Source organism: Polyodon spathula, chromosome 36 (genome assembly GCF_017654505.1).
Source record: "Polyodon spathula isolate WHYD16114869_AA chromosome 36, ASM1765450v1, whole genome shotgun sequence".
NCBI classification, from domain to species: Eukaryota; Metazoa; Chordata; class Actinopteri; order Acipenseriformes; family Polyodontidae; genus Polyodon; species Polyodon spathula.
This window is the reverse complement of record NC_054569.1, coordinates 1,150,595-1,172,095: the sequence shown is the minus strand read 5'-3', so window position 1 is coordinate 1,172,095 and position 21,501 is coordinate 1,150,595. Positions and strand designations below refer to the sequence as shown.

Here is a 21,501-nt window from a genome sequence, read left to right as displayed (position 1 = left end):
GTAGTAGTAGTAGAGACAGGCTATGCAGTGGCTTTTGTGATACAGCACAGCAGAAGAAAGGGTTGCAGGGAAAACGACTTCATTGTTCTGAGGAGACCAGCGCGTTCCTTTGGACTCTGTTTGAAAGATTACTGCAGTAATAGTCATTTTGTACTTTGCTGTGTTCTGTTAAGATCTGCACCATGCGTCACCGTTCATTAGCGCCCTTCTGTCTATTGCATTTAGCATGCTTTTTGTTTTCCTTGCCTTTGCTGCACTTACCCCAGCACATGTAGATTAGCACTCGCTGGTGAATTGCTTGCATTAGTGGCGAAACACACACACACATGTGCAGGCTCACACTCACTCGACCCTCAACACACAAACACGTGTTTAAGCAAATAAACAAAGGGTTAATGAGCTTAGCAGCGTGCCCAGACTGTTTGTTTGTTCAGTTGTGACGATCTGGTGTGATTTCGTCACCACCTGCAGTTCACGCTTCACCTCGTGAGAACCGAGATCAGACTAGCACTCTGTTCACACCCCCTGAAATAACATGTGACAGAAAAACAAACAAGCTCCACCAGCACTGCTGTGTTTGGTTAACTAGAGTCTTGTAATTCAGTTATTGGCACCTAGCTGTTGGTGTATGAGTGAGGAGGACAGCAACAAATCCTCTTTCACGCAGCCAAGACTCCCAGTGTGTTGAACACATGTGCAGCCCCTAAATTACTCATGTAAAAGTTCACCGCTGCAAATGATTTGCAGGTATTTGAACGATAATTTAGTTGTTGCCTGTGGTTTAATAATGAATGCATTCACTGTTCTTTGCTGTTCTGTGTGATGCTTTGCTACAGTTTGCCTCGTGATTTTTCCAACATCTGCAGCATGTAAACTGTTAAGAGAAAGAACGGATCTCTTTCTACCTTAGGATATCTAATTAAATAGTGTCTTGTACTAATACACGTTAGTATATTAGGTTAGCGTGTGTCAGGTGACAGTTCTCTCCTATACTGTGAGTCTGCAGTTTGGATTGGAGTTGGCTGTCCTTGATCCACAGTGGTGAAAGTTTTTTTTCTCGCCACTTATGGAAGAAAGGTATATTTCAAACTAGCCCCTGGGAGCTGGCTGAAATATTAAAATGTCCGGCTTGTAATCTTGCAGTCAGCTGGCAGCGAAAGCAAACGCAGCTCTGCTGTGCTCTGACAGTGCTGGGTTAGTCAAGTGTTGACTGAAGCCCCATTGCTGCCATGGCTCTCTCAGCGGTACAGCACTGCGCGGTGACATTTCGACTGTGACTCGCGGGGCAGGGCTGTCATTTCGGGTTCCGTGCCTCTGAACCAGAAATTTACCCCCCTCAGGTGTGCAGGCTAACCAGCCTGGGGGGAATGGAAGTCAGCAAGGTTGTGGCCAAAGCCCTGGAAGAGGGGCTCAATTAAGTCATTCAGAACATAGCAGCTTTGCAAAACGCATATACGGATGCCCACGCTGGGAACAGTTAACTGTTCTGCTCTTCAGAGTGGAGCTATTCTTTTCAATAGCGGCATGGGGTTTATACTGGTGTTAGTCTGTACAGGTCTGCGGTGTTAAAGGGAACTCATTTTGAGTTCTTCAAGCTTACTTTGCCAGATCACTGAATTAGCAGCAGTAGGTTCATTTAGCGGTCACATCATATTCAGTGTTATGTATGTGTGCAATCTACATATCTTGCTATTTGTCAGATAAGTGGAACCTTCTTCCCTGAACTAAAAAGGCATTTTCAAGCTGCCTCCCCCTTCACTTTGATTTTGAAATCCATTTTATCCCCCCCATTCCCAAAGCTGGAAGGAAGTTTGCTAACAAGGCTTTCCTCGGAGCACCCTATCAGTCACCCTCAACCCCCACCCCCTCTTCAACTGCTGTGGTGCAATCCTCATCATCCATCATCCTACAGGCTATTGTTCTGCGGACCGCCCTACCTTTGACTTTCGAGGGGGTTTGGGGGTTTCTCAAAGGGGCAGACACGGTGATCGCCAGTCAGTTATGTCCTCTATAGAGAGCTACAGAAGATTTAGTGCTGCAGCAGCATTCCGTCGGATTCCTATGGAAAGGGTGTAAATCGATGCGAAGGCGTGCCTTTGTTCCCCTACGCTACTCTCTTTATCAAAACGCTGACAGGACGTCCACTGCGGGACTCCTATCTCTTTCTTTCGCTTCCAGCTGGTCTGTTTAAAAGCCCAGCCTTCCCCTGATGTGAGCCCTTATTCTCTCAAGTGATAACCCTTTAATCCCGTTGCTTGGGTCTGAAAACGCTTTTCTCAAAGTTCACTAATCCCACATTTATTTCAATTTCTTCTCCATTTTTGTTCCCAATTTATTACCTACCTAACGTGTCCCCTTCATTCCCAAAAACCATGGAATAAGGTCCTTGTACATGTGTAATATTAGCCCCTTCCCTTTTTGAAAATAAGTTTTGCAGCACCCAAAGTAAAGCCCCCCCCACCCCTTCAAAAACAACACCCTGTGGTGGATGAATATGGTCTTAATTCTCAAATAAATTCCATTATGGTAGTATCGAGCTTGTAGAGAACCCAACAGTTGAACCACCCGCCCGTCTGACCCAGTACTGCCTGAAGCAGCCCTCCTAAGTTTATTTGGTATTTGTTTGTAGTTTTAACAAGATTTTTTCCACATGGTTATACTGTGCATCTACCATAGTCTATCCTGGCTTGCCATGTTTTTAATATACTTTACCATCCCTCATTATCATTTATAAGGCTTGCCTGTGACTTTATTACACTTTGCTGTGCTTTTACTGCTGTCAACGTTTTATAAGGGAGGGAGGTGGGTGGGTGGTTGCTTTGAGTGATGTGTGACTCTAGCCTCCAGTTTTTCAACCTCATGTTCGCAATATGTTTTCGATGTAATGCAAGTGTTTGCGCAGACCTGTGCCTCATCAAACTAAATCAAACTGTAATCAATCAGCCCAGCCCACTCTGCCACAATGCTGTGGGAGCTGCAGAGAGTTGAAACTGCGTGTTTATTAAAAAAAAAAAAAAAAAAAAAAAGTAAAAGAACTGCTTTTTTTAATTCAGTTGATTGCAAAAACAACAAACCTGCCAAAACCTCAGCACTTCGATTCCAGTTATTTCATATATACTCGTCTGTATTCCATTTTACTACACATAGCAGCACCAGCACTGGGGCAGAGTAGAGAATGGCTGATGAAGCCTGGTCTCTTGTTTTCAGGCCTCTGTTGTCATTGATCCCCAAACAGGCCGCAGATAACATATGGACTGGATTTAGCACAATTCATTATCGTTCGTGTTAGGGCTGTGGCAGTCCTTCATTCTTTAACAGTCTCATACAGTATGTGTGCAAATGGTTGCTTCAAGTTACTGTGGTCTGATATTTTGGTGCTTGTGAATTCTGTGTGCGGGAAAGGTGAGGGGCAAGACCATGAAGGTGACCTTGCTTGAGAGCCTCCTCTCAGAGCCTGCCCAGTCAGCCAGCGCAGCTCAATCCTGCACCAAACACCCTCTGCCTCCCTGCCAGTCCTGGCTGCCTCTCTCTCAAGCAGAGATTGGCTATTATGCTGAACTTTGTCTTGGTTTTGTTATTAGATTATACTGACAGCAATACCCATTTGAAAGCTAGGCATCCAAAGATGAAGGGGTGGGAGTCAGCCCACTATGAAACCCTGTTATCTTGCGATTTTGTTTTTTTTAGGTCATATGTAGTTTATGAAATCTCAACCAGTGTGGACTGGCAAGTGAGTCCCTGCGTCTTATCAGACTATAGGATGAGTCATTTTTTTAAAAGTGTGTTACCTCTTGAGCTATTCTTCCCAGTGCATGTTCTCACAAGTTTGTGAGCGCACTTTGTCCATAACTGGTGTTAATGTGAAAACTGCTTCCCTGAAATAAGTCAAGATTATGTTCCTTTTAAGCTGCATAGTGGTTTTTGTAAAGCTGTTGCATTTGTTTTAAACTCAGTAATTTATGATAAGTATAGTACACCTCTTAACATTCAGAAGTGCCCAAAGCTGCACCTGATCGAGATCAGCCTAATGGTAGCATTATAATTAACAGCTTGATTTGGGTCTTACTGTAATTATAAGGGTGTGGAAATCCAGGATACCTACAAACAAACCACAAAATAAACTGTGTGATTTACTTTTGCAAACTACTTCTTATTCTAATGCTGCAGGATTTATACTGATAATGTAGGCCTAGACACTCTACACACAGCACCACCTGCAGTTTTAAAATCGTCTGTATGTATCGCCTTGTGAACCGTTTGGTCCGTTTGGCTTGCAGTGAGAGAGTGATCACGTGACCGCAAGGCGATAACGATGGTCACAAACTGTGACCTAGAGCAGGAAAGAACTATGAACGGCTTTTTATTTATTTATTTTTTAATAATAATATTTGATTTTCCTGACCTTTCTGTGTTTGAGCAGAATAACTGCTTGAAGAGAAAAGGCTATATAGCGCTCGAGTTTGCAAGTCTAAAAATAGGACAGGTTTCAAATTTGAATCGCCTATAGAAAACGGAAGTGAAGGATTGTGGTTAGAACATCATGGAGAGGACGTCAACAAAAGCCCATATTAATCAGTTTGGCTTTTAGAAATGAGATTTATCATTTAGAAAGAGGATTTTAAACAGCGATCCACGGAGAGATTATGTGACAGCGAAACAGGTGATGGATCGGCCTGCTGACAGCAACCAGACTGATCGAGCTTGACGCTTGGGAGAGGAGATGGTATAGATTCCAGTGTTTGCACCTGCAAGATGTGTGTGCTTGCCTGTTGATATCTGTAAGTGTTGAACTTGCTCTCTCTCCTTTCTGATGAACTCTTTGTTGTTGAACTGTTCGTTGTTGAATTTTTAATTGCTGAACTGGCTCTCTTTGTCGAAGATTGCCATTTTGGTTAATGCTCTTTGCTACAAATGTGCTTTTAAAAACCCATGCGGGGGGAATTTATAATAAAGCTTATTTACTTGATTCAGACTTGACTCATTTTGACATGCCTTCTGACCGGAGTGTCCTCTTAAACATCTTGCAGCTCTAGAATCCACTTCAAGCTCGTTGCCTGAAGACCGTTTGGGTTTAAGAGCGTGAGATGATAAAGAGAGACACGTGTGCACAGAAACTACCTTTAGAGAATACAGCTAAACTGGAGAGCTAATATACTCTAGTTTCTGATCATGTGGAGTTGACAGCCCTGTGGAGTAAGGTCATGCCCAAGCAGTCACTGATGAATCATATTTTATTATAAAACTGATCTTTATTGCATGCCCTCCTAATTTTGTTTTGGCCTTGTTGTACAGCTGATCAAAAGAAGTGTCCTCCACGCGTTTGCACAGGCACTGCTCTCATCGATGGGGGACCCTCGCAACTCTTCCCTGTTGTTTGTCGGAGTGCTGCAGCCTTCAGAAGTGTCAGCTTTTCAGAGTGAAAATAATTAAAACGTAATTGAAAACAAAGCTACAGCTGCCTCTCCAGGCGTATCGTTTCCATCAAAGGGTTTCGTGAATCTCAACAGCCAGGCGCTGGGTGTTTTGACAAAGCTGTCTCTTCGCTTTGCTCCGATCTGTAAGAGGATTTCCTTTTCTCTAAAGGAAGACGTTCAGGGTAACGAGTGCTCGATAAGACCAGACACCCACTTCCTCACCCGCTCACACAATCTCGCACGCGCAACAAATTGATGTGCTTTTAACATAGTCTCATTTTGTTATCGTATGGAACTGACCGATTGCTTGATCAGTTGATTATTCAAGTCATTGAATTAATTAGGCTAGTGAATATTTTATGAACAGATTCTAACCTCTAAAATAAGATCGGGACAGTCTGAGGCATTCTTGCCGACAGCCAAAACACTGTACCAGGGTCAGAGCACACAATCGCGCATTAATAAACGTAACCACATGCACTTTCTACTAGCCTGTCCTTTAAGGAGATCAGAATTCTAATGGCATTTTCAGAAAGTTTGGGGATACTCTGGTCTCTTTGATCCACCAGTATTCTGTAATTTTGTAATACAGAGCATGCTTGTGCACCAGCCCTTAAATGCAGCCTTCGGGCACCTGAGCACTCCCTGTCATTGTGACAGAATGCATTCAATCACCTACACCACGATCAGGCCCCAGTGCTGCAAGATCAAGTCCTCCCTATTCAGCGGGGGTTAATTAGCGCTTCCGGCTTTGTTGGGTAATTAAGAGAATGCGGGAGAGAGAAAGGCAGGAGAGGGGGAGGGGAAGAGAGAGAAAGCAATCTCGGATGTAGCACAACGTTGGCCTCATAAGCACGCTTCTAATTTGAAGAAGTTTTGCTCTTGTTGTAGCTCAGGATAACGTACAAACAATTGCAATGTTACTTTTAAAAGTTTTTTTATTTATTATTTTTTTTTACCCTGTAGATTTTCTACTGGATCATGGCACCCCGTGGAATGCTCTGGTCTTAGACGTGCCCCCTAGTTTTCATAATACTCCTAATAGTTGGCCTAGCCCCTCCAACCTACACAGTGAGACACGTTTGTGTACTTAACTCTGCAGTAGAGCCCCGAAGTCTTCATTTAAATCACTACCCCTCCCCACAACTGCATTAGTGTCACCTGGCTTCCATTCTACCCGAGCTCTCATTTACTTAACTGGTCTAATTATATGATTAATTGGACAAATTTAACACTTCTCTCCAGGCCTCAGTGTTTCATAGCTAGTGTACCTCAAGTGCATTTTTAAAATCATCAGCTGTAAAAGACCTTGAAAAATGTTAAATATGTCCAATTGAACAAAAAATTTGATGAGTTATGTTAATTGAGAGCTTAAGATGGAATGAAAACCAGAAGACCCTGCAGCCTTTGAGGACCGGAGTCTCACCCCTGCACTATACTGTAACACAGCCCCCGACTCTCCCTCAATCTGTACCCCTCTATACTGTAACACAGCCTCCGACTCTCCCTCAATCTGTACCCCTCTATACTGTACCCCAGCCCCCGACTCTCCCTCAATCTGTACCCCTCTATACTGTAACACAGCCCCCGACTCTCCCTCAATCTGCACCCCTCTATACTGTAACACAGCCCCCGACTCTCCCTCAATCTGTACCCCTCTATACTGTAACACAGCCCCCGACTCTCCCTCAATCTGTACCCCTCTATACTGTAACACAGCCCCCGACTCTCCCTCAATCTGTACCCCTCTATACTGTAACACAGCCCCCGACTCTCCCTCAATCTGTACCCCTCTATACTGTAACACAGCCCCCGACTCTCCCTCAATCTGTACCCCTCTATACTGTAACACAGCCCCCAACTCTCCCTCAATCTGTACCCCTCTATACTGTAACACAGCCCCCGACTCTCCCTCAATCTGCACCCCTCTATACTGTAACACAGCCCCCGACTCTCCCTCAATCTGTACCCCTCTATACTGTAACACAGCCCCCGACTCTCCCTCAATCTGCACCCCTCTGTACTGTAACACAGCCCCCGACTCTCCCTCAATCTGTACCCCTCTATACTGTAACACAGCCCCCGACTCTCCCTCAATCTGTACCCCTCTATACTGTAACACAGCCCCCAACTCTCCCTCAATCTGTACCCCTCTATACTGTAACACAGCCCCCAACTCTCCCTCAATCTGTACCCCTCTATACTGTAACACAGCCCCCAACTCTCCCTCAATCTGTACCCCTCTGTACTGTAACACAGCCCCCGACTCTCCCTCAGTCTGCACCCCTCTGTACTGTAACACGGCCCCCGACTCTCCCTCAGTCTGCACCCCTCTGTACTGTAACACAGCCCCCGACTCTCCCTCAGTCTGCACCCCTCTGTACTGTAACACAGCCCCCGACTCTCCCTCAGTCTGCACCCCTCTGTACTGTAACACAGCCCCCGACTCTCCCTCAGTCTGCACCCCTCTGTACTGTAACACGGCCCCCGACTCTCCCTCAGTCTGCACCCCTCTGTACTGTAACACAGCCCCCGACTCTCCCTCAGTCTGCACTCTTCTTACTGCTCCTCTGTACCTCATGTTTCTTTGGAGGGCTCTGTTACAGTGCAGGTGGCAGATTTAAGATAAGTCTATTCAAATGTTATATTTGAATGCATTTTTCTTCCATGTAGAATCTGCCAATGTCAGCGCTGGTGAATAACCCCTGCTCTGCAACACTCTATCATTAAGCATCCAGTAGCTCTCCCCTATTAAATAAACCAGGGACCTGGGGGCAGTGTGGGAAGAAACAATAATTGAAAGCCAGGGTGCTCCAGTGTGCCGCAGAATGCTGCTTAGACAGACAGAGCATCACGCTAACGTCTGTCAGCATCAACAGAGCCCCTGGCCCGTGGGCATGAGGAGAAAGAATAGAGACCGTGCATCTCCTCGCAGAGTGTGTGAAACGGGTGGAAATAATTCCCGCCCCCCGCCTCCTGTTCCCGGTAGTGCCAGTCAGCATTGAACACAGAGGATTAAAACCGTTAACCCTTTGTGACCCTCCCAGCGGTTTAGCATTACACTACTGACTTACTGTAGTGTATTAGCAAGGGGTTTAGTCTCTGGCGATGTCAGTCCTTCCCCTTTCATCACAGCGCAGTGGCTGAATTTCAGCATTGCTTGCACTTCTGCACGATTTTATTAAACTGTTTCAATGTATGATCTTTCATCCAAATCTGCTTAACGCTCCCTCAGTGCTGCATCGGGGTCATTAAATAACAAATTCATTACAAAAAGGGACGGCTGCTCGATTTAATGCTTCCAAAATGAATTTGTGTAGGAGGCTTTTTCATATCCCACGTAGGGAAGCGTGAGAATGAATGAGCGATGAGAGAAGGGGCTTGCAGAGCCCCTCCAGGGCAGTGGAAGAGGGGGTTTGGATGGGGATTAGTGCCAATCTGGGGAGTAAACACACTGGAAGAGCCACAGATGGCAGGGAGCAGTTGGTGCTCCAGTGGAAAACAACTACAAAAAGAACAGGGCTGATTTTATAGAGATTAAATCTTAATTAACTCAGATGGAGAACAGTGTTAACTCCTTAACTGGGACCAGGAACAACAGGGCTTCTGCGAGAGACAGGAGGGATATAGGTTAGGAGGGCGTGCTGGGCACCTGAGGAGGATGAAAAAATGAAGCATTTGGATCAAGTGCCGTCGTTTTTGAGAGATTAGTTTCCTTTTAAATGTTAAGTGTTTTAACACAATGTCCTGAGTTTCATTATAATCATATTTACTCTTGTGTAGGTAAAGCTGAGCTGGATATCCACCAGATGGTCTAGATCAAAAAGAGTTTTCACTGAGCCAGATGACCTGACGAAACTCGGTCGTCTCAAATCACGTCCGGGCAAGGATTCATTTTCAATACTGCGGCTTTAAAGACTTACCAGATTTAAAAACTTTGAGGACAATTTAAATTGTGTTGTGCTGGAATAATCAGACACACAATAGGAGCAAGGTAATTTAGCTTCACATGAATTTCAGTGGGAGTAATGCAGCTCCTACAAGATACTCGGGAAGTTCAAGGAAATGTTACACAACATCATCGGAACGTGAACGGGCGTGTTTTTTGGTTTTCTTTTGCGTGGCATTTGTTCAGCTGCTGCTTGCTGTCAGCCTGTGTTTCCCTGTTTTCTTCTTTTCATTCTGCTAAGCACCTGCCTTAAATTTTGAAGCTTCTCCCCGCGTCGCGCAGAGCGGCACGATTAATGCCTGTTCACTTTTAATAAATGTGCTGATCCCTCAGGCGCTTTGTGGGTCCTGCTTATTCCATTACCAAACACAGCATACCGTGCGCGTATTGCCTCGCTGTGTTGTTATGCACTCGCACATTGATTTCTTCCTTTGCTAACGCCCCTTCCCAGGTGATCTTAGTGAAGGAGTGGCAGAGGCACAACAATAAAATCTGCAGTTGGAGACAGTTGTAGCGCAAGAGCTGCTACAAAGCTATGAGTAATTTGCATAACGGTGATAGTCGTATTTTGACATACTGATGGCATCAGGAAGGCATGACCCTTTGGCAATTCATCGCAGTGCCCTGCTACAGTAACCCAAACACGCATCAATTCCCTATTCCAACTCGAAGAGGTTGGAATTGATGTTTTAGAGACATGTTCATTGTTGTTATTTGTTCAACTGCTTTCCTTTTAATTGACCCAGCAGGGGCTTCGATTGAAGTAATGTGTTGCCACTTTGTGGAGCTCCTTATAAAAGAATACTGCCAATTTCAATTGTAATCAATGTGGGAATGGATTAATTGGGAATGGCTTTTTAAAAGGAATTGGAACCGGAATTGACCCCAGCCCTGAGCGGGATCGCTGTTTTGATCAAGATTGAGCACTGGGAGTACCGCAGTGATGCATCTCTCTCTCTCTCTCTCTAGCTCCCCTGTTTTTCTCTCTCTCTCTCTCTCTCTCTCTCTCTCTCTGAGATGAGAATTCAATGTTTTCTCTGTCAGAAGAAGCGGAGTTAGCAGAGGCAGTTGGGGGAAATTGGAAAACGCTAATCTTGAAGCGGAGCATCTAATCCCTCTCTGCCAGCCTCGCTCCGAGGACACAGATCCTGAGCTCCTCCTGCTACGTCCAGTCCAGCTGCCGCATGAATAAATAACTGAACGTGTCCGCTCATCAGCCAGCAGCTTAGTGCTTGTTTATTTCTTTGTGCTGTTTCAATTTGTTTTAGTTCAGGGCTCTTGAAAGGCCAGGATCTCAGTCTTGATGGGTAAGCTGTTTCTGTTAGCTCTTTGTGTTTTTGTTATTTTTATATTTTTCGTTGGACAGATTCCAAGGAAACGGAAACACTGAACCTTTGATTAAACATCTATTTTTTTTTGTTTTTTTATGTTTATTTTTTACTGTTTTGTATAGCTCCCCCGAAGACTCACCCTACCACTATCCTTGTGGTGTGTGTGTGTGTGTGTGTGTGTGTGTGTGTGTGTGTGTGTGTGCGCAGTGGTTCAGTGTGTATTTGTTGTGTGTGTGTGATCATAGCTACACTCCCACTGTGTGGAAACAGCATGTGGTAGTCTAGGACAAGTTGAAACAGGGCTACCAGGATTCAGTCACACCACACCCAGAAAGAAATCCACCACTCCTGCAGCTCCTGCAATAATTAACCTGCATGTTGATATTTCCAGTCTTTTACCCTGAATACTGCGGGGCAGTTATAAGACATGGGCTCCTAAACACAATGTACAAAGTGTCAACCAACATGAAGGATGAGCTCTCTACAGTCTCCCTTACAGCCACAGTACTGGTCTGTATATACAGTTAGCTGCTTCTTTGATACGGAGTTCCATTGATTTATTCAATAGGATATATTTCTAATGCACAAAATGCACCAATCATGCCTTTTTAATGTTGGAAGATCAAACCATATCAGACCTCTTCTGGGAATCCAACAGTTACCCAACACAGACACACACAACGTTTTTGAAGTTGCCCTGGTAATGAATAATAAACAACAATTTGCAATGGAAAGTTGCTAAATGCATTTTCAAGTCCAGTTTCATTTCCTCTGTTCACTCCTCTGGGTCCCGAGTGAGATCGGAGGAGGAGCATGGTTACAGCTCTCCCTAATTCTTGCAGCCAGTCCTGGTTCGATTCCCCTCTCTCCAGACCCGCTGCTCTGCCTCTGTCTCTGGAACAGCCTCCAGCAAGCCAGTTGTAATTCACGTTTGATGGGGGAGTGCATGAAATTAGCCTTACAGAGAGCAAATTTGCAAAATACAGGTATCAGAACTGCCTGAGTCACCGGAAATTGTTCAGACCTACAGGCAAGCAATAAAGGTGTGGCTATTTAAATAGGTTGCGATCTGGAGCGCTGTCATTGTTCAGCGTGTTACTGTGTAGTGAACCGGAAGGCATGCATTGCAACGGACAGTATTTGCACTTTCTAAAAATCGTTGCTCCTGTTTCTGATTGGTAAACTTCATTAAGGCGTAGCCTTTACATGTATCCTCTTCTGCTTCATCGTTCACGATATGCAACATGCCCCCAACAGGTTTTGCAAGCTGAATTTAATCTAAGTTAATTGTATTCCCATGGCTGTCTGTACTGCAGGTCTTCTGAAGTGGTTGGTTAGACAGCTTTCAATAGGAGATATCTCTGCGTCTTTCTCGCAGTTCGTCTGGGATTTGCGTGGAAGCGATACTGCCAAGACATCTGCATGCTACAACACTTCTCCTTTTAGCTTTTATTTCAGTGTATTTTTTTGCACCTTTTTTTTTCCCCAGAGAGTATTTTAGGATCTCCATTGCACTGAATGTGTTGGAATAGCTGTCAGATTCCCGGTACAGCATTCTCTATACTGGACTCTGTTGGGCTTGCTGGATTTTGCCAAAATAAGACATGAATTGTATTTGCAAGTGGTATTACCCAGCAGGTTTCTGTTATTAGCTCTTAAAGAATACTTGTGAATACTTTTATTTTATTTCTTTTCACCTTGAGTACAGTGATAAGTTGCAGCCCAGCAGCTTAGTGGAAATGATTTTGTGTTCCAATGAATAAGTACCACATTACTAAAATGAAAAGCTGTAGCTGGCACTGAGAGGACTTGGACACACACTGTACTGCTGGAGTTTGTTTTAATCCACCACCCTCCTAAGTAACTCTCTCTCCCTGCCCTTCATTTGGTTCAGAATAATGAGTGCAGACACTTTGGGGCTTGCCCTCCGATCTCCTTCATATTGCATTGAAACTGATGGTGTATACTGGGTTCATTTCTGCAGAGAAAATGCCCCAGATTTGCCTTTGTCCTAATATAAAATATTTACTTTAGTACTCTCTCTCTCTCTCTCTCTCTCTCTCTCTCTCAGCTCTCTCTCAGCATACTGCAGTTTTGTACTATTCTGATTTATTTTTTAACTGAAGTATTGTTTTACCCCCTGGAGCTTTCCGTCGTTGTTTTGAGGAAGTAGTGTGAAATAAAGGCCTGGACAATGTACAGCATGAGAGCACGCTGAGAGAATGACAGCGCTGTTTTGAAATTAAATGAGCTGAAATGTTTGCGGTATCTATAGTGAGTTTCTGTATACAGTCTAACAAGCTGACATGCAGGTCGATGCACTGGATATGTGCTGAAGATGGTGTTGATTTCAGAGCTGGTATCACCACAATGACGTAAGCCTGCGCTGGTTTGAGTGTCATATTGTTGGAACGGGTTGTTGAACTGCATTTAAATAAAGTCTGTTAGGCAGTTGAACTAATTTAAATGCTTCTGGACGCTGTTACTTCAGCAGCATTCATTTGCCTGGTAAACCACATCTGGCCTCCCAGGATTCGTAACAACATTTCACTGTGAAATAAATATAATTGCTTTTAACTAAAGCGTGCATGTCTAAACTAATCTACAAGACCGGGCAATATTCAACGACAAGGGTTTCGTGCGGTAAGTGGTGAAAAAATCAGGTTTTGCAGTTTAGTTAGGTCCCAGAGCTCATTTCATTTTATATCTGTGAATGTAATATTTCTTATGTCCTTTGCGCTTTTAGTCCAGTCTTTCTTACCTGATTCCTGTGGCTTACAAAAGGTTAAACAATGTGCTCTTGTTGTTTAAACATGCTCTCTGAGGAAATTCAGATACCAGCGCCCCCCCCCCCCCCCCCCCCCCCCACAGATCAACCTGAACTTTGAACTCCACCCGCTCCCAATCTGCCAACCCTCTCCTGTTTCCAGTCCCAGCAAGTCACACTGAACTGCCAAAATAACATGTACTTAAATGATCAATGCACACTGCAGTTGTACTGTGAGCGGCCCAGCGTCCTCAGGGTAAAAGCCTGTTCACACCGAGCGGATGTGTAGTACAACGCACCGTTCCCCGTCCAATCAGAGGAGAGTCTGCGATCACATGACGTTGCACATGCTGCTGTCGTCGCTGGTGTGAAAGGTAGTGTCGCAGCAAAAGGATCATTTTACCGCTTGACAAATCACATCCGATGTGAATAGGTCTTAACCCTAAGAGGGACACAGCCATCGTGTTCGGTCCTGTTTGGAATGCGGGCTGTGAGGGGGAGGATGTGGGAGTGGGGGGTATGTAGCCACTTTTGGGCAGGCCTAGCTGTTTATGACATCATCTCGGTTACAACGTGTAGCGTTGCTGAATGGAATGCATCTGCAGATTTAAAGTTCAGCTCTAGATTTTGTACTTGGTGGGTCACACGCAACCTCAGTGATACTCAATCATACATCTTAAAATAAACTTTGAAAAACTATGCCAAGTTTCTGATAATGCTGACAACTGGGTTATACCACTGAACCAGCTTGTGGTTAACCTTGAACTGCAGCAGCGACACACGTTAACCAAAGGGGGGCCGGCAAATGAAGCACGCAACCCGGCGACTCACCAGGGAGTCGCTGCCCCAAAATGTGCCACTGTGATCGGTACCATTTAGATGATGCAGGTGCTGGGTTAATCCTGGCGCTGCACAGCTCAGATGGTTAGTGTTTGCTCTGAATGACATTGTTTGTTTGCTGAGGAAACACCTCCTTTGAAATCTACTGATATGAGGCTGAGGTCTAACCTGCATGAAACCGACAGTTACAGAGTATCGATCACGGGTTGAGGAGGCACATTCTGCTACTGTGTTTATCCAGATGCTTCTGTCCCATAAATTACTGCAAAGACCCGCCCACAGAGAGATCACCACAGCCATGCAGGTTTCATTTCAGCACACATTAAACCCGGGGCATTTTTTAAGGTAGGGTTGCAAGGCTTGAAAACCTTGTAGCAGCATGTACCGCAGACCTTTTGACTAGTTTGTAAAGTTCTATAACCATTCACTAGGTACATATAATCTGTATAACATCTGCTAAAGAATGTATAAGTTATAGGGGGGTGTGGGAGGGGGGTGGAATGGTTTCTTAATAGTATGCTAGCAACACAACCATATAAACTGATTCAGCACCCATTCTAAACTACCTGTTGCTCGTGTAACAACTTGCAGAAAAAGTATTTTATATTATCACAGTAAGTGCTCCAAACTTTGTCGGGAACAGCTAAACACACTTTTTCAACGGCTTATAAAAACCTTTGTTGGCATAGATAGATATTATACTAGTTTCAAACACCCACGTGCAGTAAACACTGTGTTCGCATTGTCACTTAATTGCAGTTAATTTACTTTACAGAAAGAAGCTTAATTGAAGGACTGTACCTCTTAAACGCAACAAATCATGAAAAATAATTAGCTCCAATTTTTTTTTTTATATGTTAACCATTTATTTCGCATTATCGAATTAAGCAAGCTTTTTGTTATTTGCAATTGTTAGAGACTAGGTTAGATGGTGTATGTGGTGGTGTGTGTTACAAAGGCAGGGAATCTAAAGGCATCACTACTAGTCTGATCAGCAGCGCGATTAGTGTAAGTTGAGAATGAGTAGCATTGCTTCACAACTAAACTGTGTTGCCGGTGGCTGACCGGGAGACCATTCGTGTGGAACCCAGAGCTGTCTGATTTGGGCGGGCGCATCACCTCTGACCCCAGTGTTATTGGGAGCGAGGCAGGGGGTGATTTATTAGACACAGGGGCGGGGAGACGGCTGCTTCACACAAGTGCCAGCAGTTAAGTTCAAAGAGTAGTAGAGAGGGGTATTCTTTTAGACACCGGATATTTTTGGTTTTCATGCTTTTTACACCCGGGGTGCGTTCGGATTTCCCTGTCCGGAGCCAGTTGAATGGATTTGTTCATCCCAGGAGATCACATGGCCAATAGCTAGCTTCTAGTCACAACACTGAAGTTCCAAGAAGCACCATCTGATATCCTGTGTTGCTGCTTACCAGGGTTCTTTACTATGCATTGATGCCTTGATAAAACAAAAGAACTGAAACCTCTAGCAGAAAAAAAGAAAGGTGAACTTACTGGACAGGAATCTCTCTGCATCCACATCCTGTGGTAATAAAGTGCTTCGGTAATGAATTGTGTCAGATGCAATGGCAACACATCATTAACGCCTCTGTGTAGGCGGCTATTTCACACAAATGGATTTTAACACAGAGGCTCTCTCATTACTCCAGGAGACGCGTTATGCAAGACGTGAAGACATTTCTCCCTGCTCCAATTTCTTAGTGTTAGAATAATGCCGACGCGGGCCTCTCTGCTTCAACAACTAACTGGTGAAGTAATACTCATTAGAACATCTCTGTGAGTTAATTATTTAGACAGCTGATATACTGGAGACGCCCTAGACCTGTTCCTCTTATTGCTGTCTGCTGTAGAATTCTAACACTGGTCTGCTTGTTGCAGTGTTCCAGTGCAGGATTCTGCAGATTGATTCTAGCAATATTGTAAGAATTCTTGTAGGGATTCCAGCTACTTCTTGTCTCGACACAGGCTGCTGGGCCACTCCCTGATTGGCTGTGTAAAGATTGCTCAGTGGTACGTTGAAGGGGAGAGGAGAAGGGGAGAGGTGTTATTGAGCTGTGCATCATCAAAAGAGTCATACTAGGAAAAATGAAGAAACGAAACTGTTAAATACTTGATTGTGTCCGATTGGGTGGTTTGGTTTTTAAAGCAAGTTTGAATGCAATCGGAGGCTAGGAGGCAAACAAATGCACTAGCCTTTCATCCACTGAATACCCAGGCTTTAAAACGAATTGCAGCAAAAGACTGCAGTAATCCCTTATCCTGCTTAGATCTCAGACAATAGATTTGAATTGAATCCCCCCCCATTGAAAAGTCCCAGGGTGAGAGATGCTGTGGGGTAAATTAAATAGCCATGCACAGTAGTGCTGACTGAAGAGCAGAAGGATGTCATTGAGGCAGTGCTGTGTATGTTTAACCCTTTGCTTCCTGTAATCCCTAGGCACACCTCCATAGAGCCGCACAGCTGAAAGGTTGAAATCGGCTTCACTTCTGCAATTGACAAAACAGTTTGTTTGTGATTTTGAGCTACCTTATCCAGGAATGAGGTGACTCCTCTGGGAAAACATTGCAAATGTGAGCAGGAAGACAGCCGTTTTAACAACGTTACGACGACGTTTACACAGCGTCGGTTCACAGAACACTTTTAAAAGTAACAACAACAAAAAGAGTCAGTGTCCTCTTTCTTGAATAGGAGAGGGTTTGCGCCCTTCCCCTAATTTTCAGTTTGTCTGGTCTTCTCGGTTAACACATGATAAAAACGGCGTGTGAGTTTAAGGTTAGCTGAACAGGTCACGGGCTCTTTGACTGCTGACTTCCAAGTCATGAAAGAGGAACCGGATGGATGACTGACTGTGGCTTGAAGAAATGTGTCTTTCTAGGCTTGGCTGCGTTTCACTGTCAGAGAGCTGCATTGTCCTATCTGACCATTGCAATGGCTTTGACTTGAACACACAAACACGCACTTCTTCACACTTCCCCATAGATTTCAAAAGGAAGGCCATGGTAGCCGGATTGTATCCTTTTGAAGATGTAAAAGCTCACCGTTCTAGCGCTAGTCCTCCTCCCTGACTCAATACTTGCTTTAAATTGAATTTTTTGGCACCCAAAGGAAAAATGTATCGACACTAGAAAATAAATGGTTACCAGTATAAGAGTGTTGGTTGTTTTGTGTCGTAGCCCCCTCTGTATTTTATTATTAATTTTTAATTTGATTTCCTTTGTCATGGAAGAAGTTGTCCAGTCAAGCGCTTTTTCTGAAGTGGTGTCCAGCTGCTGGATGTAAACACCGTTGCAACTCTGCTAGACCTGGGTGGACGCCATTCATCCCTGGGCTCTGGCAGACCCAGCCAGCTGTAAAGAACAGAGATGTGTGTGTGTGTGTTAGAATGGTGCTCTTCAACTGTACAAAATACAGATGAATACAGAATTTTTATTGGTAGAAACGCTGGGAGATTTTGTGCTGCAAAGCGTTGAAGACACTAAAATGAGAAGGAGAGAGAAGCATGTAATGTAGCCAACATATCTGTACATTGCACCCTGCAGAAATTGGATTTGCAAAGCTCACTGTGCCAGTACTGTGATTTGTTACAGTTGCTCTTGTATATTTGGTGCACTGCAAGCTTTTTGCCAGGCAGGTAGTCATTTTAATCAGAACAAGCAGAGAAAAGGCTGTGCTGTCTCACGCTGTCCCCGGTGCTGCTGTTGCCAGGCCAGAACAGACTGCTTGTGTGCAAGGATAACAGCCCAGGCTTTTTGTGACAGCCTTCAGGATTAGGGGAACGATCTGTTTAAAAAATAAAATAATGCATGGGGAGTTTTCCTTGGCAACATTTGCCAACCCAAGCGAGCGTTTACCCTGCCGCAAGATGACCAAAGTGCATCTGTTTATTGTTTTGTTCGGTTGATGAATCCCTACCTATCTATGTCTCGTGTTGCACCATCTCTAAAGATCGCTATCCGCAGGTCCCATGAGTGGTCGTTAGAAGCCTGTTCAAATCATGGGTCCTGTCATTACCTATCCCATCACTGGCATGGTAAGCCTCTTCAGCCGAGTGAAATGACACATTTTAATGAATGTTCTCGTTCCTGTTTGCACTTACCTGTCCTGGCTTTGTTCTCTGATGGGTAATTTAAACACAGGCTGGATCGAAATGGAAGGCAAATTACAGACTGGCTGGGGTGTCACTTAACAATCAGACAGACTGACAGTGTTGTTGTTATTGCAAAATCTCTTTCAATGTGATGCAAAGACCTAATTTCGGATCACCTTGGGTTTCAGGGAAACAGTAATAATACAATGCACCTGCGCTGAAAACCGCACACAATCCTATACAATACAACCATGTAATTGCTTGTTAGGATCCAATTATAGTTTTGCAGGAATCCTGTTAAATTGCAGTAAGAATGAATAGGAAACATTGCAGGTGTTTGATAAGCTGCTTGTAATATATTTCTTGTATCGCATTGAAAGGTATTGCTGAAAGAAGTAGAATGGAATATTATAGGTGTGTGTGTGTGTGTTGTGTTGCATAACTTTGCAGTTCTCCTTCTGCAAGCTGGGGTCCCGCTGCTCCTCACCCAGTTAATCAGATGCACCAATAATGTAATTGCTTAAAGTGACGTCTAGCTTAACTTGCCATTACTCCTTTAGTAAATTGCATTTTTCATTCATTTATTAAATGTGGGTCTTCAGAAAATTAAACCGGGCTCTGTAAATCGTGATCCATGCTTATAAACTCAGTCAGGGGCGCTATGCAAATGTTTCATCGGGTGTCACTTTTTAACCTAGACGTTGATTTAATGTTTACTTGTTTTTCAATCCACGGCAAAACAAAGAAATTCAGCGCATTGGTGAGTGATGTCACCCTATTGATTTCGGACTGCTTTATGTTGGTTATTTAAAAGGTAACAACTACCCAACTCCCAGCCCCTGACTCCCCCCTGAAGCTCACTGTGTTTATGCGCTGGTGGAGCGGCTGCGTTCCATTGCAGACTGAGCCGAGCGGTGGGAGAGTGCACAGCTACCCAGGCTCAAATGTACCATTACCAGATTGCTACGGCTAGGAAGATTGCTCCCATGCTTGAAGACGGGATTGATTTGCGGTCCTGTAGTCAGGATGGCTCGTTCATTTGGTAGCGGCGTGATCCAACGGTCTACACATTGTCATTCGCTTTTCAGTTCAGTCAGTCAGTCAATGGCTGACCTCCCCGACTCCATGCAATCCCTATAAAAGAAAAAAAAAAAGATTCGTACTGATCAAACCACAGAAATTTGAGTTGCGTTGTAGTTATTGTCGCTGACTTCTGTATTCTTTCTCTTTCCCTCAGCGTTGGGAGGTAATGCTAAAAACAAAAGGTGCATCTTGACAAGTAAAAAGAAGCATATTCCTCTACTGGTTCTGCATGTTTATTCTGTGCCTTTGAAGGAGTACACAATAAGTGCTGTTTTGTTTAAGTGCTCAGAGCTTGTATGTATTAGTTACAAGGGTAGTAATAGGAAACAGTGCTGGAGACACACAGGGGGCTGTCTCCCTGCTCTATAGGGGCAGTGCTGGGGACACACCACACGGGGGGCTGTCTCTGCTCTATAGGGGCAGTGCATGGGGCCACACAGGGGGCTGTCTCCCTGCTCTATAGGAGAAGTGCTGGGGGGGACACAGCGGGCTGCCTCCCTGCTCTATAGGAGCAATGCTGGGGGGGGACACAGCGGGCTGCCTCCCTGCTCTATAGGGGCAGTGCTGGGAACACACAGGGGGCTGCCTCCCTGCTCTATAGGGGCAGTGCTGGGGGCATACAGGGGCCTGTCTCTCTGCTATATAGGGCCAGTGCTGGGGAAGTCCTGTTTTTCCCCATACAGTGACAGAAGGTTTGACCCAAGTAGGGTTTCATACCGAAACTCCAGCACTGTTTTTAATCCCGAACAGTGACCAAACAGACGGTCTGGGGAATCCAAACAGATGGATTGAATCGATCTTGCTTAGGCTTTCAGATTGTTTGCAAATCAAAAATGCAAACATGCCTTTTTTTTACCCCCAGTGTTTGACTTTCGCTACAGTTCAACACAGGGAAGATAAGTAACTGATTTAACCCTTTAGATCCCGGATGCCTGTGAGTGCCAGATTTCTGAAACTTTCACTGGGATCCCCGCTGTGACTCTCTAACAGTCCCTACGAGATGAAGAAAAGGGTGTCATTCTGGATTGGAGCAATGCACTGCACACGCTGTGCGCCTCTTCTGGTTCTAGTTCCCAGACCTCATCATTTCCAGACTCCCCTTGAGCAGGAAAAGGAATGAATCAGAGTGTTTAAAGCATGTTGGTTTAAATGGCTAAACTTTCTAAACCTCTAACATGAGCATTCATTATGTACAACACGTTTCCAATGTGTTATCCATCAGAGGCAACCTACTGCAAACACTGCACTGCAAAATGAAGTCTTACACTGAGGGTACGATATCATTCTCATAAGTACAGAAATACGTAGCTTAGGCTACCAACCAAAAATATGCATTGTACCCAGTCAAACCACAGCCTTTCAATGCAAAATCAGCATAACAATAGCCATGAATTTCTTTTGCCAAGAGATCAAGTGACTCTTCTCCAGCTGGGCCCCCCCCAGTACAGGATTAAACACCATGGTGGCCAGTCCCAGGGGCTTGACTCGTTACCAAAACCCAACCCGCTCGTTAATTAAAGTAAAACAGGGTGCATTAGTGAGGCCCGCAGGTCACTGGGGCAGCTCGGCCCTGTCCGCACAGCTGACCATGTGTTGAGTGATATGTTTTACTAGGCTGCTTTATGTCAGATCTCTTGACCTTTCTGCTGTATCGGCCCCTGTGTGTGTGTCTCGGTTATTTCCAGCTGTATCAGCTCATTGCAATGCATTTGAAGATCCACCCACAACACAATAAAAAGCTTTCACATGCGCCTACCCAACCGCCAAAGAAATTAGTTGAGTTTGACCGCTAGACATTCTGGTTTTAGCCCTGCTAGTGTGCAGGAGAAAAGTCATGCTGGTGACCCGTAATAAAGGCTGATGAAGTCAGCATTAAAACCTCGGAGATTTAAAACTAGAAAGCAGACAGCCTGTAAACAAGCAATCGATCGATTCGCTTCTATATTAAACCTTGAGGTATAAGCAGATCTTCCTTTTGGCCTCCGCTCTTCTGTCCTTCTGTCAAGGCTGCCCTTTT

At 44.6% G+C, this 21,501-nt stretch overlaps 1 protein-coding gene across 5 annotated transcripts in view; it reads left to right on the top strand.

The window, feature by feature from the left end:
• nectin1b (nectin cell adhesion molecule 1b) overlaps window positions 1-21,501 on the top strand; it is a 78,695-nt gene that overhangs the window by 21,314 nt on the left and 35,880 nt on the right. Inside the window, exon 1 of one of the 5 annotated variants that reach the window (XM_041234939.1) lies at window positions 10,646-10,670. The exons of the other annotated variants lie outside the window; for them this stretch is intronic. Coding sequence (XP_041090873.1) covers window positions 10,667-10,670 — 4 coding nt within the window. The 5' untranslated portion in view covers window positions 10,646-10,666. Of the gene's footprint in view, window positions 1-10,645; window positions 10,671-21,501 lie in introns of those variants that run through there. 5 annotated transcript variants of the gene reach the window in all.